At 40.2% G+C, this 26,271-nt stretch overlaps 1 protein-coding gene across 1 annotated transcript in view; it reads right to left on the bottom strand.

Annotated features, from left to right (window-relative positions):
* PSMD11 (proteasome 26S subunit, non-ATPase 11) overlaps positions 1-26,271 on the bottom strand; it is a 30,982-nt gene extending 4,711 nt beyond the window's left edge. Inside the window, exons 1-9 of the mRNA XM_012736109.3 lie at positions 26,113-26,271; positions 23,620-23,721; positions 16,933-17,057; positions 10,382-10,453; positions 9,939-9,996; positions 8,388-8,582; positions 3,354-3,498; positions 2,176-2,236; positions 356-418 (exon numbers count right to left, since the gene is read on the bottom strand). Of these exons, the coding sequence (XP_012591563.1) occupies positions 356-418; positions 2,176-2,236; positions 3,354-3,498; positions 8,388-8,582; positions 9,939-9,996; positions 10,382-10,453; positions 16,933-17,057; positions 23,620-23,721; positions 26,113-26,203 (912 nt within the window). The 5' untranslated portion in view covers positions 26,204-26,271. The remainder of the gene's footprint in view (positions 1-355; positions 419-2,175; positions 2,237-3,353; positions 3,499-8,387; positions 8,583-9,938; positions 9,997-10,381; positions 10,454-16,932; positions 17,058-23,619; positions 23,722-26,112) is intronic.

The raw sequence follows: 26,271 nt of genomic DNA, 5'->3' as shown, positions 1-26,271 counted from the left end.
CACCCATGAGCTGTGTGACTTTGGGCATCCTCCTGAATCCCAGTTCCCTCAACCATAAAATGAAGATAATAGGTCTGCTGTTAAAAAGCAAAGTAAAAAAAGGATGACAGAAAGAACTTTTTAAAACTGAAAAAAAGTATTACATACAAATGATATGTAATTTATATCAATTCAACAAGATTCACTGTTACAAAAGTGCTTAACTATTTCCTGGTTTTGATAATGTACTGGGTGACTGGTACATGGAATCTCTCTGTACTGTTAATATCTTTGCAAATTCTTATGAAACTATAATTTTAAAAATTAAACATCCCTCTCCTCCACCCATTCCCTACCAACCCAATACCATGCTCACCTTTTCAAAATCTGCCAGTGATCTGTTCTTGCTAGCCTGAGCCACACATTTTAATGCTTCTGTCTGAAAATAAAGAGACAAGTTGTGAAAGTGATCTATTCCGTACACTGATATCCACCCAAAAAGTCCCATAAGCATTATGCTATGTCCACATAACCTCTGCTACAAGAAAGGACCCACCCCACCATCATTCTTCAGAGGCCTGGGAAGAGAAGCTATAAATACTGAATATCACTATATGCCTACTAGTTTCCCTTTGAAACCTGAGATGACTTAAGAATACTAGGCAACACAAGGTTTTCCAAAAAGACAGACCCTGATACAGCATTCTCCAAAGATGACAGGCTAAAAGGGAAAGTGATAAAAGAACTGCGATGTCTTTTCCCCTCCCTTATCTCCACATCCACCAAGCTCCCTCCAGCCCTTACTGCTGATTATACCTGTGCTTTATCAAGATTCATTCTGCTAGATTTGGTACAAACCACTGAACAAGGTTTACTTTCACTAGAGTTGAAGCATCAAAATTGAGGTACCAACATACTATACACTGAATGTTAAACCCTGGGGAGAGATGAAGGTACAATCAGTAGTTGAGAGCCACTTCTAACCTGGTTAGAAAAGGTGCCTGCCCAACCTATCAGGTCTCCACTTAGCAAGAAATCTGCAACACTCTTATTTCTAGATCAGCCTAACTCCTGCTCACAAGCTGTCATCAAGGTATAAGGGACCAGAAGGAGCTCCTCTTCTTTCAGCCTAGGTAATTAAATAAGGACAGTGTCTTACACAGTAGACTAAATATGTAGTTTGTCTCCAACATTTGTCCTACAGACAGAACAAATGTCAAAATGAGAAAAGCCTGAAACTTAGAGCCTAGTTCAAAGTCTGGATCCACCATTTATTAGCTACCTGACCTCAACCTGGACACTTGACTTCTCTGAGCCTGTCTCCACAACTCTAGCTCTAGTCAGCATAGTGCATCTCTCACTATAGTAATAAACAGTGTTCTTGAGGTTAAAACTAGGAGCTGACCTAAAACTTTCACTGATGAAAAGCCAATTTGAGCCACTGAAGAGAATGAAGGAATCAGCTGCTATGGACATTCCTCCAGAGATAGTGGCGATATACAGAGAGTCAACCTGTCTGTTTAGAGACAACTGCATTTGAAATCCAGAAAGATCACTTTTACTTTACTATTGATAATTATGCAAAGTACAAATAGGGGATGGCCCAAATATCTAAGACATCATCTTTATAAACATAACTGCTCTCAGAGGTCACACTCATACCTTCTTGGGCATTAAGTTAGCAAAAAAAAAGGTCCTTTTTTTCCACCACACCCCAAATTCAAGGCATGAATGCAAAGGTACTGATCTGAGGCTCTCAGGTAAGTCTGAAAACCTAGTTTCTGCATCAAACAATCTGACCTCCCTAAAAGACATACGCACCAGACCTTACCAGGCTCCTGACTTAGAGAATCCAAAATTCCATATTCCACACCAATGTTAAATTCACAAGTCAGGTTCATGGGAGATAAATCCTCTGGTCAAAGCTAAAAGCAACCTAACTCACCGCAAATGCTACAGTTCAGTTATTTAAGTCCCTCAAACCACCCGATGACGTCCATAAGAGCACCAAACACTGACTTCCCAGGCCAAGAATTTAACAATATAGGAAATACACTGAATAGGCTTAAGAGAAGGAAGTGGGTGGGGAAGAAGTGAGTAGAAGGAAGCCCCAAAAGAGCACTGGTCTCATCAAACATCGTGACTCTGACAACATGCTGATCTCAAAATGACAAACTGCAGTCAAGGTATCCCTACCTGCCTCCCTGCATACCGAAGTGCAAGCTTCCCGCTCACCAAAGCCTGGACATCTTCTGGGCTAGAAAAAAAGACATACTTGGTAAATTGCTCCAAGGTGTTATGTTTCTAAGTATAGATTATGGCCAATTTCTTTTTAACAAAATTCCACCGTGAAGACTCTGCCCACAGAGATAATCAGCCCAGCCCCAACCCTTAAACCCACATGCCCTTCATACTACAAAAGCTAGGTTTTCTCCTCTCTGGGTCAAAGCTCAGCACTAGAGAGTAGAAAAACTCAAACATTAAAAAAGAAAGCCAAATTGAACCTAACAAAACCAATAGACCCAACAAGCAGAATGATAAGTATAAATCAAAGCCTAGTATAACAGGTCTTATTAAAACATAGCCCCAAGGCCGAGGTGGGCAGATCATTTGAGCTCAGGAGTTCGAGACCAGCCTGAGCAAGAGCGAGACCCTGTCTCTACTATAAATAGAAAGAAATTAATTGGCCAACTAATATGTATAGAAAAAATTAGCCAGGCATGGTGGCACATGCCTGTAGTCCCAGCTACTTAGGATGTGGAAGCAGGAGGATTGCTTGAGCCCAGGAGTTTGAGGTTGCTATGAGCTAGGCTGTCGCCACGGCACTCACTCTAGCCTGGGCAATAAAGTGAGACTCTGTCTCAAAAAAAAAAAAAAAAAAAAACATAGCCCCTATGTAATCCAAAGATAGCCCTACTTAATATTTCATTTATTCCCAAAAGAATTTTAATAATTCTGTGGACTTCTTTGGGGGGCATTCTGTCATATTTGGCTACTTTTTCAAACCACTCCTTAACCTTTCCTTCCCCATTTTGGGGGACCCAGCTGGCTGGCAATGGCTAGTCCATGAGCTATTTCTTAACTCTCTGTCCTGTGCTCAGCACCGATGAGGACAGAATATTTGAAGGATGAAAAGAATTCTTTAAGAGGGACTGCAAAGGGGATTTCTAAAATCCATCTCCCTGATTCTGAAAGACTAGCAAGCAAGAGGGGGCTGGAATACCTTTGATCCTCCCACTCTACTTCAACCAGCCCTAGGGGCTGTGGCTGCTTCACTAACTGGCCAAACTCCCTGCCCAAGCCATCTCTGCCATGGCAGACAGGCTTAGCTAAAGAACTTAAGTTCTTATATTCTAGAGTTAATGTGCACCTACGTGTTGAGCATGATTTTACACAGCAACATGTACTTCAGAGATGTGATGGCCTTGGGGCTATCAATGGAGTCGTAACCTTCAAATGCCTCATAGAAGTATGAGTATGCAGTTTTCCAGTCCTTTTCCTCTGCTGCATGGATAATACCTGGGCATTAAAAAGAAAGGAGTAAGAACCATATAAAATAATAGAATCATACAAAATCAGAGCTGGGAAGGGTCTTAGAAATCTACCCCAACCCCATCAACTCATTGATGAGCTCAGGAAAGGATAAAGGACCAGCCCAAAGTCATAGTCAGCTAGTGAGAGCTGAGATTAGAATCCAGGTCTTTGGCCTCCCAGCTCAATGTCATGTTGCCAGATTGCCAATATAAGTTCCCAAAGGAGTTAGAGACTCAACTCAAAGGGGATCCTAAAACCCACATACTACAGACCATCTTTTTCCTACACTTCTCACCCCATTCCACTTGTGCTATCTTTAGGAGCTACTAGCAGAGGCCATGTTTACCCTCCATAACATCACCTTTGCAGGTCAAGTTGACCCAACACCCCTATAGACTGCCTGAATGACCTCTTTTAATAACATCAACTACTTTCGGACAAGATAGCTTTTCTAAGCTTGACACTTTTACTTAAGCAACTTTCATGGGGTGGGAGGGGATACAACCTATTATATTTTTATTTAAAATATTTGTCATTTATGGATATGCTCATGCCTAGATGCAATCAGTCTATAGATCTCACATAATGACAAATCCATGAAGTTAACCATACATGGCTAAGCAGTATTTTTTTAGGCTGAAACACCATAGTTGACCTAACCAATCCTCTACCATTAAGAATCTGGATTGCTCCCAATGAACTTATCTTTGGACCTGCTATTACTTCCAACCTACGCTATCACTTGGGATAACATAAAAATTAGTTCCTTTCAAATTGAGTGACATCTAGGCCCTAAGACTCTGCACTTATGTATATTAGCACTAACTGTGCCCAGCCATATTCATCTGTTTACCACAGTGCTTCCAAACATTTTTCACATCAAGGTACATGTAGAGACCGGGTGCGGTGACTCATGCCTATAATCCTAGCACTCTGGGAGGCAAAGGCAGGTGGATTGCTCGAGGTCAGGAGTTCAAGACCAGCTTGAGCAAGAGCGAGACCCTGTCTCTACTATAAATAGAAAGAAATTAATTGGCCAACTAATATATATACAAAAAATTAGCCGGGCATGGTGGTACATGCCTGTAGTCCCAGCTACTCGGGAGGCTGAGGCAGAAGGATTGCTTGAGCCCAGGAGTTTGAGGTTGCTGTGAGCTAGGCTGACACCACGGCACTCACTCTAGCCTGGGCAACAAAGTGAGACTCTGTCTCAAAAAAAAAAAAAAAGAAAAAAAAAGGTACATGTAGAAAGTATTTATTAGCACACTAGAGTAAAAGGATGAAGCTGCTTATACATGATCCCAAGGAATCAATGTTTTAGCACACCATTAACCGTTCCCCCCCCAAGAATACCTATAGTACATGGCATGACAGCTGGAACTTCTGACTTAACTACTTATTGGGTGATATGTGCCATCCCCAAGTCCTTTTACCTTACCCAAAATGCCTCCCAATTTGGGCTGGAGGAATTAGGTCCTTTTTCTACCACTGCTCTTAAGTATAGAAGCCTGGAGGGAAATCTGTCCTTCTCTGCAGCCAAGGAGAACTCCCTTGAGAACACAACAAACTATTAATGCTGCTAAACTAAATGAGACACATTTTCCCATACCTCCCCGTACAAAGCTAGTAGAGACTAGGCCAGACCCAAAATAAGTATGGGTTTAAAAAAAAAAGTAAAATAAGGCTTAAGAATTGGCATACTGCTTTCTCAAACACATTTGTAAATTGGGGCTATATAAGCACTATAAGTATCATAATTGGCATATAAGGTTTATTATTAGAAAAAAAAATTAGATTGTCACTCATTCAACATAAACATTAATGAGGGTCAACCATGTGCCAGGCACTGATATGGCTACTAAGGCAAAAAGAAATACAAATAAGACCTTCAAAGAGGCTCACAGTCTGGTGGGAAAGATGGTCACCAAAACAGAAACAAGGAGATTGGTATAATAATAGGTACAAAGGATTTCCTTTGGTAGGGAAGTCCAAAAGCAAAGAAGAAAGTACAGAGGAAGGTTTATAGAGGAGACATCTGAGCTGTATCTAGAAGGATGTGTAGGAGTTTGCCATGGGGACAGGTGAAAGGGGAATTCCAAGCAGAGAAGGCAAAATAAATATACAATGGCAAAGAAGCAGGAAATAACATGGAGTACCCAGAGAGTATGAAGTTATGTGGTGACTCTGACTGAAAACCACAAATGAGAACGAAAACCAAAGAATGCCTTCCTTCTGAATGCCATGTTAGAGTAAAGTTTAAGCTGAGGTTAATGCAGACCCATTGGCGAATTTTAAACAAAGGAGTTATACTATCAGATTTGTGTTTCAGAAAAATAACATTGGGGCCAGTAAGGAAGATGGACTGAGAAAAGTGACTAGGGACAAGTTAGACCAGACCAGTTAAAAATGACTCCAGTAGTCTGGGCCTTAATTAGAGCAGTAGCTTATAAAGATGGAAAAGATAAGACATACTTAGAGACAAACTGAACATGATCTGGTACCTAACTGGATATGAGGGATGAATGAGATGAAGGAGTCAAAATTACTTCAAAGACCATAGTTTGAGCAGTTGAATCAATAATGATACCATTAACTAAAAGGACATGCAGAAAGGAACATTAGGAATAAATTTGGTTTTTGATGTGTTGAGACTAAGATAGATACCTATGGAATATTTAGGTATGTATGTCCATTAAGCAGCTAGAAATCTAGATCTAGGATTTAGGAAAGAGTGAATTTAGGAAAGAGGGAAGCTATCGGAGATCTAGATGAGGCCATTAGTGTTACATGGCAGCTAGAGCCATAGGAGAGTTTGGGATTAGACAGAAAATGGGGAGAACAAGAAGGGAAAAGAACTAAGAAAGCAACACTGAGGAACACCAACACTTAAGGGGCAGTCAGAAGGAAAAGGAAACAGCAAAGCTTGGCTGCTAATTAGTCCAGGGAGAACCGAGAAGACAATCTCAAAGAAGCTTAGGGTGTCTAACAAGGTTGAGTTACCCCCAAAAGTCAGAGATTATAAGGCAATTATTGACTTCTTTCTAGGAGTCAATAAAGACACCAAAGTAAGGATATTCTTTCAATTTTTTCCAGAAGCATGACAGAAAGGGGAAGATAAGTAACTTAAAAAGTAAAAAGAGCTGTGGGTTTTCAGCTGGGGCACCTCAAAGACTAAGAAGAGCTGAGAGGAGAAGAAAGACTAAAGACCAAGAAGAACAAAAAGGTGGAAAGATCACCCTTGATTAAGGGGTAAAAACAGATAATGATACAAATTCTGTAGAGGAAAGAGAAGAGGGCTCAAAATAAGAATGGCTTCTATTTCCTCTGAAAAATAGATGCAAGTTCTTCTCTTGACCACAAAGGTGGAGAATAGATTTAATAGAGCAGTGGCTTAAATGAAGGGCGAACAATTGGTTAAAAGCTTGATAAAAGCTTTACATTCATCATCTCATTTAATCCTCACCACAATCCTATGAGGCAATACAATTACTACCACCAATTTATAGGAGAGCTAAGAATAAAGCTAAAGATAAATTAAGTAATTTGCCCAAAGTCACACATTTAGAAATCAGCACAACAAAATGTCAACCTAGGAAAGCCCGATCCTAGCATCCCCAAGAAGCAAGAATGGCAGGTATTGTATTATCTTTTAAGGATGAGAGGTAACACAAGCGCTTTAAACTAGTGTTCTGCCTCCAATCCCAATGTCTCTTCAATAATGATGCCTACTTGGCCGGGAATGGTGGCTCACACCTATAATCCTAGCACTCTGGGAGGCCGAGGTGGGTGGATCGCTCAAGGTTCAGGAGTTCAAGACCAGCCTGAGCAAGAGCTGATAGACCATCTCTACTAAAAATAAAAAGAAATTAATTGGCCAACTAAAAAGATATAGAAAAAAATTAGCTGGGCATGGTGGCACATGCCTGTAGTCCCAGCTACTCAGGAGGCTGAGTGGCAAGAGGATTGCTTGAGCCCAGGAGTTTGAGGTTGCTGTAAGCTAGGCTAATGCCATGGCACTCTAGCCCGGGCAACAGAGTGAGACTCTGTCTCAAAAAATAAATAAATAAAAGTACTCCACCTGCCAATCCATGGCCTCCTAGCCCCAACATTCACCAACTCCATCAGAAAGCTGAGTACTATACTCAGTTGAAACTGGGGTATCTTCCCTTAAGCTATGATCTGAGGCCCTTCGGAAAAGTCCAATAAACTTTACAAAGGTCTCCAAGAGACAACAGAGTTGTGTTAGGCCAATTCTGAAGAGAAATGCTACCATTCCAAGTAGCTAAGAGGAATGTCAAGGGAGTGTTTTAAGCCTAAGTGAGACCTCTCTAGGGTTTGGTTCTAACAGGTTGCCTGTTCAAACACTGATAAGCATGTTAAGATAATTTAGGCAGTTAGTAGGAGGGGGGCAGCTGGTTTGTAAGGTAGCTTTCTGGGCGAGGCATAGTGGCTCAAGCCTGTAATCCTAGCACTTTGGGCAGCTGAGATGGGATGATTGCTTGATGCCAGAAGTTCAAGAGCAGCCTGAACAAGAACAAGACCTTGTCTCTACAAAAACACAAAAAAATTAGCCAGGCATGGTGGCACATGTCTATATTCCCAGCTACTAGGGAGGCTGAGGCAGGGGGAATAGCTTAAGCCCAAGAGTTTGCAGTTGCAGTGAGCTATGACAACACCACTGCACCCTAGGCTGGGCAACAAAGCAACACCCTGTCTCAAAAAAAAAAAAAAAGGTAAGCTTTATTATTGGTTTCTTTGAAGAAATTTGAGCCAAATCAACCAGTTTTATTCTCCAGCCTCAACCTCTATTCTTCCCACCTATAAGATAAGATGTGCTCTAAGAAACACATCCCAGGAGTAGCTACGGGTGTTACCTGACTGCATGTCCAAGGTGGCCTGCAATTTAGGGGGGCAGTAGATTGCATTTGCTGTGGTTCGAGCAGAGGTTAAGGCAGCTCGGGCTTTCGGCAAGTTGCTCAGGGCATGGTACGTTTTGCTTTCTAAAAGCTGTACTTCCACCAAAAGGGCTTTGTCATCCATCTTTTTCAACTCCCGAAGCAGCTGAGAACCTGAAGAAAGAAAAGATACATACTCCTTTGCTAGCCATAATCTTAATACCTTGATACTGTAACCTCTTATTCTCCCACCCTCCTAACACTCAGGATAAAGAAATCTGTCTATGGCCGGGCGCGGTGGCTCACGCCTGTAATCCTAGCACTCTGGGAGGCTGAGGTGGGCGGATTGCTCGAGGTCAGGAGTTAGAAACCAGCCTGAGCAAGAGAGAGACCCCGTCTCTACTATAAACAGAAAGAAATTAATTGGCCAACTAATATATATAGGAAAAAAAAAAAAAGAAATCTGTCTAAATTCCAAAACAGGTCCAGGCAAGGTGGCTCATGCCTGTAATCTTAGCACTCTGAGAGGCTGAGGCAGGAGGATTGCTTAATGTCAAGAGCTTGAGACCAACCTAAACAAAAGTGAGGACCCCCCCCCCATCTCTACTAAAAACAGAAAAATTAAGATTAGCTGGGCATCCTGCTGCACACCTATAGTCCCAACGACTTAGGAGGCTGAGGCAGTAGCATTGCTTGAGCCCAGGAATTTGAGGTTGCTGTGAGCTAGGCTGATACCACAGCACTCTAGGCCAGGCAAAAGAGCGTGATTCTTGTCTCAAAAAGAAAAAAAAAAAAGGCTGGGTGTGGTGGCTCACGCCTGTAATCCTAGCTCTCTGAGAGGCCGAGGCGGGCGGATTGCTCAAGGTCAGGAGTTCAAAACCAGCCTGAGCAAGAGCAAGACCCCGTCTCTACTATAAATAGAAAGAAATTAATTGGCCAACTATATATAAAAAATTAGCCGGGCATGGTGGCACATGCCTGTAGTCCCAGCTACTCGGGAGGCTGAGGCAGAAGGATCGCTTGAGCCCAGGAGTTTGAGGTTGCTGTGAGCTAGGCTGACGCCACGGCACTCACTCTAGCCTGGACAGCAAAGCGAGACTCTGTCTCAAAAAAAAAAAAAAAAAAAAGATTTTAAGTATAATTATAAATACATATAGTAAATATGACAGCCAGTAAAACACTTACAATTTTAAAAAATCTGGAATTTAATACAGTGCTATAGGCAAAATGTAGATACACATTGGAAAATTTTCCGTTATTAAAATGGAATGGGTTTTACTACTCTAAATTCAAGTAGACTTAAAAACTATCCTTTTGTTCTCTAAATTTGGCAAACTAACTCTAGCTAGTTTCTTAGAACTTTAAACATCAGTTTTCCATGACAGATGCAGAATTGTAAGCCACCTTAAATCTTTCTTAGAAGCAGGCAGAATCTAAATTATTAATTGGTAATTAATAAGAGTAACCAGGTTTAGAATACGTTCATTTAGCTAGCTGAGATGACTTATTAATTTCTACCAGCTTACTTACCCAAATGCAATGCTTCCTGGTACCTCTTGGTATCAAAGTACAAAGACACCAGTCTTGCCTAGGAAAGAGAAAAGGCATTGATTAAAAAGAAGAAGGGGAAAAAAAAGCCACAGAAAGAAATCAAAGATTAACAGTCACAGAACTGTTACTGTTGAATATACAAGTCCTGACAATAGCATCAAATTCAGCATAAGAAATTGTTGAGCCCACGGTATTTCCTCCTATTATAGCCAGCAACTGTTAACTTTATGTTGTTGCTGCTTATTTCTGAGTAGCAGATCCGTCTCAAAACTTCAACCAATGAGACTACTATCAATAATCTTTGGATACCAGAGTAATTACAAAGTTGCTGAAACTACTTTTGACCAGGATGGTATTACTTATATTCACAGTCTGTCTAATAATGCCTAGAGACCTGAAATCAGTGCTAATGTGGAACATACCTCCAAAGCTTGGCGTAAGAAAGTTCTTTTCTCTGATTTGGCCCATTCAATGCACTCTAAACACAGCTCAACCTGCAACAGGGAAAGACATGCAACATTATGTCCTCAGACTCTTTCCACAAACCATGCTTTGGAAAATATCTTTAATTTCCTCCTTACATATTCCCTGCTTACAATAGAGCAAAAACTCTATTGTTTTTGCTCTAGTTAGTGTATGATCACAGTATCTCAATGTTTAATGGTTATACTGTTATAGAGAATCAACTTGGCTTTTAACACATAAAATGTTTGTGCTTAGATAGTGTTCTTTAGGAAAATAGCTTCACCTTCAAGACTCCTCTTCTACCTACTCAGGAGAGACCTAGAACTTATAGCAACAAATATAGCCCTGGAATGTAGGGCTATATTTGGCTTAGGAATTTTTAAAGCAAAAATTTCTCCCTGAAATAGTTAGAAATAGCAACAGCAATATGTTATTGTATATTATTGTGAACACACAGGTAACAGAGGGGAGAAATTCTCAACCTAAGCACAAATGCCTTGTTCCTAACAGTTGCTTGAAGACTCAAAAGGTCCAGTTAGTTCTTTCCTTTTCAAATTCTAGTAGTGAAACTAACCAATTCATCATTGCTCTTACAGAAAATATATATAGTAAACTTAGCTTGTATTAGAGGGAGGAAAAGGAAATTAGAATTAGCCTAACATTTAAAAGGGATTTTAAGCTTTAATTTAAAGGCACTCTAAACCCCCAGTTCTATCTGCCACTGAAGCAGTGATGTAACGTACAAATTATTAATTGGTAATTAATAAGAGTAGCCAGGTAACTGATTCAAAGCAGTGGTCAACCCTACACAGTCTAAGCATGCCATCAGGTACCCTTGACATATTAGCTTTGACAGAGTATATATTAAATCCTACAGATCTTATTCTGTAACTGCAAGTTTTGTGTTAAGCTCACTAATCAGAGCATAAGACAAAAAGAAATGAAATGAGAAACTGAGCTTTCCAGAGAACTAACTTCTAATACAACATGTATTAAAGTTCTTGTAAGAAATGCTGTAAGGAGGGAAAACTAAAGGGACAATAATTCAAATTAATAAAATCTTCTGCCTTTTGAGCCTAAGTTCAAGCTCAGTAAATAAATTGATGGATGACATTATATGTTATTTGGAGCATTCACCAGTAAGAAATTCAATGAAACCTTTACAACTCCTCTTTGGAGCCCCCTGGTGGCTACCTAATCTCCAACTATAAACTCAACTGACTTCATATTCTACCAAAAGAAAGAACCAAAAACTGAAATAAAAGCAAGCCAATCACAATTTCAGAGTTTTGAGTTTTGTTCTGAAAAGCTAAACTCAAAGTTAGATGTCTGATATATATGGAACTAAAAATATTTTGCTGAATAGTTTTGGCAAAGAAAATACACAAGTCTTTAGTCCTACATGACTCGGGCTAAGAGATGCCTCCTATAGTTTCACCCAGGGAGCTTTCTCAAATGATGCAAAAATGAATGCTTGGGACTTAGGTATATACATTGCTCTATAAGTTATACTTCAATAAATAGTTTATACCCTCCTCCCCCCCCATAAAAAAGAATGCCTGGGTTCCTGAGTCTGTAGCCTGAAATATAAGCATGGCTGCTCTAAAGTATATCACTAATAAATAAACACCAAATTCTACTCTTGCAATTCATCTGCCCCCATTTCCCTGATAGTCTAGATATTAAGTGACTCACCTAAGGTCACATATCAGCTGCTAGGACCAGAACTCATCCCTATCTCCAGTGCTCTCTGTACCTTAACCCAGCCTTAAGTTAAAGTGGACAGGTATTTCTCCTAGAGGAAGGATTTTTTACAATATGAACTAGATATCTGTTATCAATTATAGAGTACATGATTTACATGATCTAGAATTGTAATTGGTGAAACCAGCACCTCAGTTCCAGGAAATTTTAAAAGGCACTACCCTTGCTATACAGCTAATTTGCTCGAAAGGCTTTGTGCTTTGTTAATGCTATCAATGACTGATAAAGGGGATAAAAATATACAAGGAGTCCATGCTTCTGGAGAAATGCTCTTAAATAAGTACAAAAACTTGATGTGGTCAAAATTAGATATTTAAGTTTCATTTAAAACAATACATTTAATCATTTAAAAGAAAACCAAACCTTAAATTAACTGAATTCCTATAGAGGGAAAATAACTATTATTCCAAATCTGAAATTCTCTAGCACAAACCCCATTTTTCCATTGAAACAATTGTTTTGACAACATGATTTCTGATGTAAGATTTCTTAAAATGTGCTGCTGTGTTTCAGTTAGGCAGACTACACCAAAAAATGGCTTCCTATAGGCAACTCCCTAGAGACCCCTTGAAAGTAAGCTTAATTCTAGAAGTTCAGTTCACTATTTGGCAAAGATGTGGTTCAGTCTTCATTCTGTCCTCTTCACCCTACTTGTCTAATCCTCTCCCCTTGTCAAGCACATCCTCCTACTCCTCCACACACAGGCTCTCAGTTTCTGGGCCCAGAACCTTAGCACTGCAAATGACCAGACCCTAATCTGAATCATATCAACTTTGGGAATATAGCAAGCTGAAAATAGTTCTGCAGATATAGATCTATCTGACTTATGGTTAGCCCCCAAACAGAAAAAGGAAGGAAAATCCCCTCCCTCATACTCTTAGTACCAAACTCCTTAACACAAAACTCTAGCTCTCTTAACGATATTCTAAAACTTCCTATTTTGCCTCCAGCCTCAATACTACTGTGACAGTCCTCCATCTAGGACTTGTTCCTCTATCCTTTCCCATCACCCAGTCAAAGAATTTTAAAATAACCAAGAATGAAGACTATATCCAATTTCTCCAAGTCAGACACCTTGAGGCATTCAAACAAATGTAGAAACAACACCCCACGCTTGGCCCGGCATGGTAGCTCACGCCTGTAATCCTAGCACTCTGGGAGGCCAAGGCAGGTGGATTGCTCGAGGTCAGGAGTTCGAAACCAACTTGGGCGAGACCCCGTCTCTACTAAAAATAGAAAGAAATTAATTGACCAACTAAAAATATATATACACAAAATTAGCCAGGCATGGTGGTGCATGCCTGTAGTCCCAGCTACTCAGGAGACTGAGTCAGTAGGATCACTTGTGCCCAGGAGATTGAGGTTGCTGTGAGCTAGGCTGATGTCACTGCACTTACTCTAGCCTGGGCAACAAAGTGAGACTCTGTCTCAAAAAATAAAAAATTTAAAAAAAAAAACACCCCATGCTTACATCTCAACTCAATGAACTTAGATCTTAATTCAACAAAGTATTTTCTGAGCAACTACCATGGGAAAAGCATAGTACATACACTCCCTCAATAAATATTAATAGTACTTATGTAGCTCCTCTGAGACAAACTCCTCAAAGTGCTAGGGATCCAACAGTGAAGAGGACAAAGTAGCTATCTTATGGAACTTACATTCTAAGGAAGAAACAGACATTAAACTAGTAAAATAAATATGAAGAAAAGTAAGCAGAGATAGAGCGTTTTAGATAGGGTGATCAAGGAAGGTCTCTGAGGAAGTAAGATGTGAGCAAAGACTTGAAATAATATAAAGAAAAAACCCACGTTAAGATCAGGTTGAGAGCAATCCAGATGTATACAAATGCCAAGGCCAGAAGAGTTTAATGGGTAGGGCAAAAGGCCAGTATTACAGCAATAACAAAAGTAAAAAGGGAGACTAGTATAGTAGATGTGGTCAGATGTGGCTACAGGTAAGGAAATGAACTGTACTGGGAATGGGGAAGGCCCTGTGAGAAAGGTATATAGTGCTTCACTTGAATAAGATTATATTACAATAAAGAAGACAAGGCAAATGTAATTATCATACAAGGCAGAGTAATTAGAAATATAACATGTACAAAATATGTGAGTGACTAAAAGAGTTAAGAGCACATTAAAGTCAGTAAGAAAAGATTTCAGAAGAGGTGGAACTTGAGATGGAACCGTGGAAGGGAAAGGTATAGCATGAGGAGCACACAGGGCTTGTTTGACAAACAGCCATCCAACCAACATGGCTGACATGGTCGATATGCTTAGCAGAGTACCAGCAGATCAGACTACTATATTTGGTTGTATCATAAAAGACCATTCATTGGCTAATTCTGCAGGCTATGGAAAGCCACTAAAGGCTCAAGTTGTGAGAGAAGGAGAGGAATAAAATGATCAGAGGGCTACTTGGTAAGATATTCTGTGACAATGGTGGAATGAAGCTTTTACAGTAGTCCAAGTAAGAAATAAAGAACCAAACTGGATAGTAATTGTAAAGACAGAACAAATACAAAAGAGGTGGAGAAGCAGACATGAAGATGGTTGAACTGACAGAATTTAACAAATGACTGAATGTTAAGGTTGGTCATGTTGAGTTTAAGGTACAGGTAAGACAATTTGTATGATTCAAAATTTGTTCCAAAACAAGCAAATAACCTATACTCCACAAAAATTATTAAAAGAAGTCCTAGCTCAGTGATACAAAACTGGTTCTTGGCTGGACACAGTGGCTCACACCTATAATCCTAGCACTCTGAGAGGCCAAGGTGGGAGGATTGCTTGAAGTCAGGAGTTTGAGACCAGCCTGAGCAAGAGTGAGACCCTGTCTCTACTAAAAATAGAAAAAATTAGCCAGGGGTGGTGGTGCATGTATGTATTCCTAGCTACTCGGGAGGCTGAGGCAGGAGGATCCCTTGAGCCCAGGAGTTTGAGGTTCCAATGAGCTATGATGACACCACTGCACTCTAGCCCGGGTGACAAAGCTGGACTCTGCCTCAAAAAAAAAAAAAAGACTCTGGCTCTTGATTAATGCTAAATTGCTAATCATCAAAAAGACAGCCTTTACTTAACACTAAAATGACATTGACAATAAAATGATACAATGCCTAAGAGTAGCTTGGAAAAGGAAGAAAGGTCTCTAGTTGAGACATGCAATGAAAACAGCAATGTACAAACATAGTTAACGGAGGCCCACCAGACAGGGAACCACATAACAAAGGCCAGTAAATCCCACAAGGCACTTACAGACGAGCACTAAATTATGACTAGAATAGATTTCCACAAAGGAATAGGAAAAATGATCATTAAACAAATGCAGTTCTACCCATTAAGTCTATGTTATGGGGAGGGACAAATTTCAGAGACTTCAGTGTGCAAAAAAGCGGCCTGCATAATTAATTTTTCTGCCTCCAAGTAACATTTGTTAGTGAATTTCAATCTAACATTTATTGATCAGTCTATGTTAAGGTATCCTATTTCAAACAAAAGATGGCTTCACTTTCATGAGAACAAAGTACAATTTTAAAAAGTAAGGGTTAGATAAGGCTAATACTCCTAATAAAAATCACAAGGCAGCTATCTAAATATTTTTGATCTACTATTATGAAACACAGTTTTGCCAGAAACAAATGAATTTGAAGAACACTCTACAAATGAATTTTCTACAAATGAAGTTAGTTTATGGTGTTTAAACTAAGCTTCAAAGAATCACTAAAGAAACCAATTTTATAAAAGACATGACTCCAACATGAGATCCATGTGTCCTAGGGTTCTGAAATTCCTCACTATTTACTCAATATGCTACTATAGCCTTTTTATACCTTTCACCTGTACACCCACATAGGCTACAGCAAACAATCGGACATATAGCCAACTAGCAATTTCAGCCCTCATCCTTACATTATCTGACATTTTATATATTTGTTTATTGTCTGCCTTCCCAGTTAAAATATAATCCCCATGACAGCAGTGACATTGTTTTTACAACTGCATCCCCAGTACCTGTAACAGTACCTAACAAAGAGCAGGTATTCAATGAAATATATCCATAGGGAAAACAACTATATTCTTCCTACAAACAGACTCAAGCAACTATAATATATCCTGCTTGAATCTGCCATTTTTTACAAAAATGATTTTTAATTTTGGTATGTGTCTCCTCCTGAATTGAGAAAATACAGCTACCTTTGAAAAGGTTGGAAAAGGTTCAGTGATTCCAGGGAGGCATTCTTCAGTACAGCTCAGGGTCTAGTCTCAACTTGTAGAAAACATGTACAAGAACACCAGAGTCATTTCTGCACATATGAGACACAAACAAATGGATGCTCACCTCTCAATGAAGGCATATACGCAGAACAAAACATGCCAAGAAGGGATGCCACAAGACTTAATTAGTGCTCACAAGGAGCTTTGTGACACAAGATGAAAGGTACCACAGACACAGAAAACATTACAAAGGTGTGGCAATACAATACCTCAAAGACAAGAATCAGTTTGTGACCCTGATGTAATGAGGATTCCAGGGACCACTGACAATCTCCACTTACAAAGCAAAGCATGGAACAGACCCAAAGTATCAAATGCCCTGTAACAAAGAGAAACTGACATGATAAGTCCTGAGCTGTCCTCTGAGCTGTCCCTTCCACATTAGTACCACAGTGCAGGCAGCCTTTTCTTACACTGAAACAGACTTTTTTCCATATTGTCTACTTTCTGACATTAACATAGCTTACCTCCTGCCCTGTAGCTGCTTCCATATCAAGAAACAGATCAAGAAGAGATCGGACCAGACGAGCTGCTTTAGCCTTGCTGATGGAATTCAAGAAGGGTCGTACATACTTGAGGAGTCCTCCAAGCTCTGTGTGAAAGGTAATTCCGGGGAAAAAAAAGTATATATCAACAGTAGGCACAAAATGCTCATTTAAAAAATTGACTCGTGATCATAAAAATCAGTACTTACATCACTGGAATCAGTCTAAATGAAACTTACTAGTTTAAAGCGTTGCCAGCAGGTACTAGAGCAGCAAAATAAGTTAACATCATATGCCAAATTTGTATCCTATTCCCTACTCAGCCACTATGAATGCCCGGGAAAAGCTCTTACCTCTGCTTTATTTATCCATTTTAATGATGCAAAACAAGCAAAGTATTCTTATTCTCAAAAAAACAGTTTTCTAGCTGGAACATGAAACATGCTGTGTCCCTGCCCACCCTGGACAAAATCACTTCCTCACAACCAACAAATATGATCAGGTTATAGGAATAATTTTTTTTTTTTAAGTTTCCAAGTCTGCCTTAGCAATTCCCCTTAAACAGACAGAGGTTTTCAATTCCAAGTTCCCTTTTTCCTCTCTTCTTGCAGTACTCCCCAGTTTAGCCTTTCAGCAATATCACTTCCCTAGCACTCTTCTGAATAAACTTTTCACATAAGTTTGGGTGTTTCGCCCTACTGTTCTGCTATATCCTTTTAAAATTTCTCATTAACCTTCAAAACCTAAGCCTTAAACTATGACCAAAATAGGTGTCTAACATAGAGCTCTTCTCCCCTTACAGAAGAAGAGGATAGTACAGGAACTCTAAAGGAGCACCTTTAAAACAATAAACTAGAGATGTGCTGGTCAAACAGCAAAAATTAAAGAATGTTTCAACTAAACTAAGGAAGTATTTTTAGAATGTAGGTTAAAATTACTTTAGTGCCACTGCCTCTTTAATATTCTCCAACTGTAGACTTACCCTCCAGAGAACCCTAATTCAGGACAAGCACACCTTACCCTCCTGAGAATGCTAATTCAGGGTTCTGAAATCTTCATCTGCCTGAATAGTCTAAATGCATGGGACTGTGTCAGGTACTTAAGGAACTTTATACAGAATAGAAAAGTTCATCTTTCCCTTTACTCCCCTGTACTGCCCTTTGATTCCCAATGTTTAAGACTTTTTCCCATTCTGCTACCCATTCACACCTGCGCAGACTATACACCCCTGCTTTCAAACCGTACTTATGCCACAATCCCATGTCAAATGTCTTCCCATCTTCTCAACCTATGTAAATCTAAGATATCTTTTTAGGTCCAGCTAAAGACCTACTGAGTCTTCTATGATAACTCCAGTATACAGTGATTTCACCCTCTCAACTTCCTTTTGCATTTATTGCAATTATATTATGTAATCGTAGCTTTTTTTTTTTTAGACAGAGTCTCGCTTTGTTGCCCAGGCTAGAGTGAGTGCCGTGGCATCAGCCTAGCTCACAGCAACCTCAAACTCCTGGGCTCAAGCAATCCTGCTGCCTCAGCCTCCCAAATAGCTGGGACTACAGGCATGCGCCACCATGCCCGGCTAATTTTTTCTATATATATTAGTTGGCCAATTAATTTCTTTTCTATTTATAGTAGAGACGAGGTCTCGCTCTTGCTCAGGCTGATTTCGAACTCCTGACCTCGAGCTATCAGCCCACCTCAGCCTCCCAGAGTGCTAGGATTACAGATGTGAGCCACCGTGCCCGGCCGTAATCGTAGCTTTTTAAAAGTAGTCTAGGTTGGGCATGGTGGTTTATGCCTCTAATCCCAGCACTTTGGGAGGCCAAGGTGGGAGGATCAGTTGAGGCCAGGAGTTCAAGACCAGGCTTACCAGCCTGAGTAATATAGGCTCATCTCTACAAAAAAAAAAAAAAAAAGCTGAGTGTAGTGGACCTGTCTGCAGTCCCAGGTACTCAGGAGGCTGAGGCAGGAGGATCACTTCAGCCTGGGAATGCGAAGTTGTGGTGAGCTGTGACTGTGCCATCTCCAGCCTGGGTGATAGGAGACCATGACTTTAAAAAAAAAAGTCCCTTCTCCCACAGCAAATCTTACTATGCTTGAACAATTCTGAACAATTTACAGTGACAAAAATATTCAGAAGGCAACCTATTCCACTGTTGGCCAAACCACCTTCCACACTGCTTCAAATATTTACAAATCATTTATGTCTTTCCCTTTCTCCAAGCTAAACATCTTTAGCTATTTCAACTGTTCCTCCAATGTCCAAGATTTCCTGAATAACTTATCACATTATCTGCTCTCCTCTGAACAAACTCTACTTTATAAAGGTACCACTTGGGATATGTTTGGTACCAAGAATCAAAAACAAAAAAACAGACAGGGATTGACAGTAGAGCAAGAGGCTTAATTCTCTTGATCTGGCCACCACGTGTAACACAAGATAGCATGTTTTATTTTTCCAACAGCACTATTTGTTCAGACTGAGTCTACTAAGGTCTTTTTTGCACAGACCACTGTCCAAACAGGTAATTCCCCAACTTCCTCTGTTCTGAAAAATACTTTGTATAACTTTATACTTATCACAACTGAATTGAATCTTCCCGGCTTTGGCAATAACTGTGAACTGTAGTTGTGTCCTCTACTGTACTTAGTCATCTACAAAAATAAGCATGCCTTCTGAAATGGCTTTAACCATAATGCCAGATGCTGACCAGAAAAATAAGGAAAAATCCCTATGACATGATGCTAGAGACTCCTGTCCAGATTGATAAATGATCCATTTATTAACATGTTTTAGAAAGTTATTCAGCCCAATATAAGCTCATAACCTATACCTGTCATATTAATATTACGGCAATGTTCCAATACCCTGCTTATATCAGATGTGTAGTCTATGTTGTTCCTCTAATCCAGGAGCTGGCAAACTTTTTCTGTTAAGGGCCAGACAGTAAATATTTTTGGCTTTTCAGATTATATGGTCTTAGTAGCAAGCATTCAACTCAGCCATTATAATACAAAAGCAGTCATAGACAATATAGAAACAAATAGGCATGGCCATGTTCCAATAAAATTTTATTTACAAAAACAAGTGACAGGGGTCGGGCACAGTGGCTCACGCCTGTAATCCTAGCACTTTGGGAGGCCAAGGCAGGAGGATTGCTTGAGCTCAGGAGTTCGAGACCAGCCTGAGCAAGAGCGAGACCCTGTCTCTACTATAAATAGAAAGAAATTAGCCAAACAACTAAAAATAGAAAAAATTATACAGGCACGCTCCACCGTGCCTGTAGTCCCAGCGACTTGGGAGGCTGAGGCAGGAGAATCACTTGAGCCCCGAGCCCAGGAGTTTGAGGTTGCTGTGAGCTAGGCTGACGCCACAGCACTCTAGCCCAGGCAAGAGAGTGAGACTCTGTCTCAAAAAAAACACACAAATGGCAGGCACACCAGTGTAAATCTATATATTGTCTGAGAAGGATAACCAAAAAGAGAGAACTAAGATGAGTTTGGAATAATCTATTCATAATAAACCCACTATTTTAAGTGATTAAAAGTGATGTAGGCCGGGCGCGGTGGCTCACGCCTGTAATCCTAGCTCTCTGGGAGGCCGAGGCGGGCGGATTGCTCGAGGTCGGGAGTTCAAAACCAGCCTGAGCAAGAGCGAGACCCCGTCTCTACTATAAATAGAAAGAAATTAATTGGCCAACTAATATATATAGAAAAAATTAGCCGGGCATGGTGGCGCATGCCTGTAGTCCCAGCTACTTGGGAGGCTGAGACAGAAGGATCGCTTGAGCCCAGGAGTCTGAGGTTGCTGTGAGCTAGGCTGACGCCACGGCACTCACTCTAGCCTAGGCAACAAAGTGAGACTCTGTCTCAAAAAAAAAAAAAAAAAAAAAAAAAAGTGATGTAAATGTGACTATCATATAATTTGTCCCAGAACTTTACCATTGATTACCATTTGTAATACCTAGGTCTAATATTTTCATTACCCTTTTGAAAGGTAGAATAACATTTGCCCATCCTCAGCTTCCTTATACCTCTCCACCCTCCATGATTTTTCTAAGAATAATAAATGCCACTATAATTATATCTGCTAGAACTTTTTTTTATATTGAGACAAAAATTGTCAAAGCCCAGAGACTTGAACTTATTTAAATAGACTATCTGCTCTCTCTTCTCTCACCTACCTTGGTTTTAATTCTCTCTCTCTCTCTCTCTCTGGTGTTATTTCTATCTTTTTCATTTTGAAAATCATTTTCCTTCCTAGAAAAGGCAGAAGCGAAACATGAGCTAAGCAGTCTGCCTTTCTCTCTAGCACCTGCTAGCATTATTTTCTCTAAGCACTGTTACTCTTATCCCAACAGAGAAACAAATGATCTGTTAGTGGCCGTTTTTCAAAAAACTCAGTTCATTTTCTGTTTTAGTGTACTACCCATTTTACATTCATTCTTGGTTATATTTCCTGTTACTTTCCATTTTCATACATATTGAGTTAATTTTTTTTAATTCCCATAAAATCATACTGACTTCTGCAATTATGTCATCAGAATTTAGTTCACAGAACTCAGAAGATTCCTTTTAAGAGTTTCAAGCTATGAAGTCTGCAAATGGTGAACATAGGCATCATGTCTGATGATGCTAGGAACTACTTCCAATCACTACTCCACATTAGACATTGTTTTATTCCCAAGTGACTGTTTTTGGTCAGGGATCTTATCTTAAACTTTTTGAGTAGAGTACTTAGCACAGTGCTACGCATATATTAAATGCATAATAAAACCAACTGAAGATTAATGGAACAGTCATACTTTCCATCCTTAGGGAGCTCAAAATCAAAGCAAAGAAACAATACAAACCTAACAATTATTAAAAGCAAAGGCAGGTAAATGAACGTAGGCTCCAAGACTTCCTTAGGGTTTCTATTGTGTATACCTACATTCATCAAACTTTCTTAGAAGACAATGATAAGTAACATGGAAAAAATTTTGAAAGTCCTTATATTATAATTCACCTATTAAATTCCAACAGGTTTAGCAATACACTTCCAAACTTCTCATGTACTGAGTCACAAGGCAGACAGGATAAGAAATAAAGGGAGAATAAGCATAAAATAGGATAATAGCATTTTTGGATGAAAATTACCAAAGCATGACTGTATACTACACATTGCTTCTAATTATCCATGCCAGTGAAGGAAAGCAGAGATTTGGATATATGAACAACAGAAAAATCTTAAATCACTTCACCTGGCTTTATAATTCTTTCAGAAAAATTACCTTATTAATTACATTTTACATGAACTAATTATCAAAACTGTTTTGGAACTCCTAAGCTCAAATTGACAGGCAAAAGGAATCCATACATATGTTAAATAGTAGGGAAGTCAGCCTATGATGAAAAAGCCATCACCCACCAGTGATAATCTGTAATTAGATAACTACAGAAAAGCAGTAACCATGATGCCATGAGGCTATGAGCCCTGAAGTGGGACTATGTAGTTTCAAATCCTGGTTCTACCAGTCGCTAGCTGAGTGAGCTTGGGTAAGTTTTTTAACCTTTCTGTGCTGTTTCCTCATGTGTAAAACAGGTAAGAGCATCTACTTTAAGTTGTTACAAAGATTTAATAAGCTAAAACCATGTAATGTACTCAAAAGAATAGTTCATAGTTAGCACTCAAAAACACTTAGGTATAGTTAGTCTTAAGGCTACTTAAAAATGTTATTTTAAATAAGATACAAGACCCATGTAAACATATCCTCACAATTTTGTACATATTTACTTAACTTTCTACTGATTGAGCCTAATAATTAACAAATTACTTATCCTTAACTGGAAAAGATCTTTAGTTCCCAAGTTCAAGAAGTTTTGCTAACTAATCCCCTTCATTCTCTTGAGTAACAACACAATTTGGGGGAAAGTGATTCATGAGGTTACTTATCAGAGCTTAATGTAGTCTCATCAAATAAGCTCCAAATTCACTTTAAAGTTGACAAAAATTACCCATTTGAAGTTTAAGCAGACTTCTCTCTAAATACTATTACCACTTTACTGGTGAAAAGTCCTTCCTGGTCAACTAGACTCCCTCCTCATTCCATGGATACACCCATCATCAGAATATCATCTACAGCCCAGCCAGTCAATGGTTCAATTACAACTAGAATGTCTGGGCAATGATATGCACAAAGTCCTAGGCAGCAGTAGAGAAGTCTTGGGAAAGCTCCATTTAATGTCTTACTCATTCTGTATCAGAAAAAAAGAACAGTGAGTCACTTGGATGCAAAGTCCCTAGTCATTTTCAAATTATGGGCCTAAAATCACTATCTACCTTAAATACATCAAAGCTGCTCAGCAAAATCACTGAAGACTGTTGCTGCCTGTATATAAGGAAATACAGTGAAAATTCAAAACCCAGAATCACAGATTACTATATCCCAACAAAAATACAATTTTCCCTCATTTGCAGAACAAAACTCTACCATGAAAGAACTGAGTTTAAAGGTCACTTAACTTCCTGCTAAAAAACTGAAGCTCAACAAGTTGCCAAGAAAATAAAACTGAATTATAACATCAATGAACTCAGTGTGTGGAGGCAGTCCCATGTTCCTTCACTGCAACAAAAAACAGTAACTCCATCCAGCATCTCAGATACAATACATTTGTAGCACTTACCTGCGGCTTGTCCAGTCTTTGCCAGAAGAGACCCCAGTTCCAGGATGCTCTGCTCTTTGACCTGCACTGCCTCCTCATCATTTTCCTGAATGTCACGCTTCACTGGGAGAGGAAAATGCAAACCCTCTTAAAATTCTGACAAAAAAATGAAGACCGTGGGAAATTTCACTCTTACGAGACCCATTACAAACCCAAACATATGTAACAAAAGACAAAACTCTAAATAGCTTTAAAATATATATATATCTGAACAAGAAAAAATAAAATGGTCATGTATTCATGTAGGACATGTCCCATGTAAATCATAAAATAGATTCCTCTCTTTGATTTCAAATGTGCCTTTTCATTCTATCCATCAGAATTTTGCTTACCCACATATACTGCATTTCTGTTGTGGTCACTTCGTTAAAGCAAAATTAAAACAAAACAATCCTTCATACTTACCGCACTAAAACCCATGCCAGTCACTATGTCACATGAAGATATTAAACATGCCCATGCATTTACCTGCCACAAACTAAAATCAAATGACCAAGCTGCTGATGACTATAACATCAAAAGCCTTTCAATGAACAGTAGGTCTGTGCAAAGCCTCAGCAGAGTGTGTTAGGGAGAAACAGTTCTATAAAGCCAAGCAGGAAAAACAACCCTATCAAAGCCCCGATGTGATCCTGAACAGTTACACTTAAGAGACACTGCTGCTTTATAATGGATTCAGGTCCTGTTAAAATAACTTTGTGCTATCTGTCCCACTTTCAACTGCTAATAACTATTCTAACATTCGAACATTGAATAGCCTCTCTAAGTTGGTAGTGATAATTTTAGTGCTCATCACTAGTTACTACTTCTCTTGCAAAGCATCATGACTTGACAAAAACCAAGATTCTGATACTCCATGATGGACTCTTGAAAAAGTTAAGGCTGTCAACCATCCTGACTCTAACTTGCCGTAACAGAGAAGCTTTCAGGAACTCTCTCCCAGTATAGTGGGCAAGCAAGAAATACTCTAATTGTATTAATGTTTAACATAACTTCTACTTTATGAAAAACAAAACATTAGGCTCTAGGCACAAAAAATAAAATTCATGCTTCTCACATTAGTTCTAAATATTACTGTGTACTCAGAATAAAATATATATATATATATGTAACAGCGACTGAGATGACTCTGATTCTGTAAATGTAACTGACTCAAGATCAGAAGTTAAAAATGAAACGCCCTTTACCAATTATCATTCATTCAAAGATGTATCTTGACCCCTGCCTCCTCTCCTTCCCTAGTACTCCCAATGGTAAAGACACCAATATCTTGTCATTGTCTTTTCTCTGTGCAAGTCTTGAGTACCAAAATTCAACAGTCTAAGTAAGTCAACACAAATGTCAACATCCTGGAAGTGGATACAGGTGCATTCTCACACTACTTGTTGATACGATTCAAATCTTCTCAAACTACATTAAAAAGGTCACATTACTACACGTGAAGAGCTAGTCCATGCTCTAACTGAATCCTTTATGAATGAACATTAAAAGCCTTGTCTTGTCATTATACATTTATTTCTATTCAAGCCTGACTCCCAGCAGAAAGCTGTCGGAAGAGACTGGCTGGGACTCCCATTTCTCCTGTGTGCAGGTGTAAAGCAACCACACTACAGCGTTAAGAAAATTTCCTTTAATTTTCTCCGGCAATGTGCAGCCAGCTGGTTCCAAAGAGTTCCCAGAACTCCGCGGACTGACAGCTAACTCCCTCAACTCACTTCCAACACCTTTTACAGGGGAGACTTGAACGATTAGTCACCTCCTATAGCCAGGCAGTCCTACCACAACACCTAACTCTTACACTCTACACGGGGCAGAGGAACGTCTCGGCCACCTTTTCAAACCAAATGTCAATCTGAAGTGTGTGTCACCCCCGAATTTCCCAAATTCAGAAAGCGGCCCTCCTTTAGTGGAGCCTTCCGCTGGGGGCTGAGGAGAAGTAGCAGCTCCCCGCGTCCCGTGGAAGGAAACTCCAAGAGAAGAGCGAGCGCTCGCGCTCCCACCCCAAGCAGGCTGTGCTGATAACAACGGCGGGAAATGCCTCTCCTGAGCGGGTTTCGCCAAGGCCGTTCAACTAGAGACTCTCAGACCAGTTTGTGCTCAGTCTGCCGGCAGGCACTGCTCTCGGGTCCCGGCCAGCTCCTGCGGGCCAGAGCGAGGAACAAGGCTGGGGAGGGGTGGTGGCCCCGGCTCGGCCCACTCTCCCACCCCACGCTGATCCCACTGTGAGTCAGCAGCCGGCGAGTGGACACAGGGGTTGCCTCGGGGCTTCCCATCAGAGGGTGACCCGGGGGGCTCCAGGGAGCTCCAAGCGGCCTGTGCCCCCAGCCCGGCCCCCCTCACACACAGTGAGTCAGCAGCACCAGAGCCGGCTAGCCCGGCCCCTCGGTGCTGCCGCCGACCGACATAAGCCGAGCTGAGCCAGCGGGGCCAAGAAGACGGCGCGGCGACCTTTACCGATGGAGTGGAGGATGTCGATGGAGGCCTCCCGGTCAGTGCTGAGTAGAGACTGGGCTCTCTGGAACTCCACCACCGCCGCCGCCGCCATCTTACCGCTCTCACACCGTCCCCGGCCACGGCCGTCGACGCCGGAAACACACACCCGGAAGGCCCGCC

Source organism: Microcebus murinus, chromosome 18 (genome assembly GCF_040939455.1).
Source record: "Microcebus murinus isolate Inina chromosome 18, M.murinus_Inina_mat1.0, whole genome shotgun sequence".
In the NCBI taxonomy this organism is placed as follows: domain Eukaryota; kingdom Metazoa; phylum Chordata; class Mammalia; order Primates; family Cheirogaleidae; genus Microcebus; species Microcebus murinus.
The sequence above is the reverse complement of the archived record's forward strand: the minus strand, read 5'-3'. Positions and strand labels throughout refer to the sequence as shown.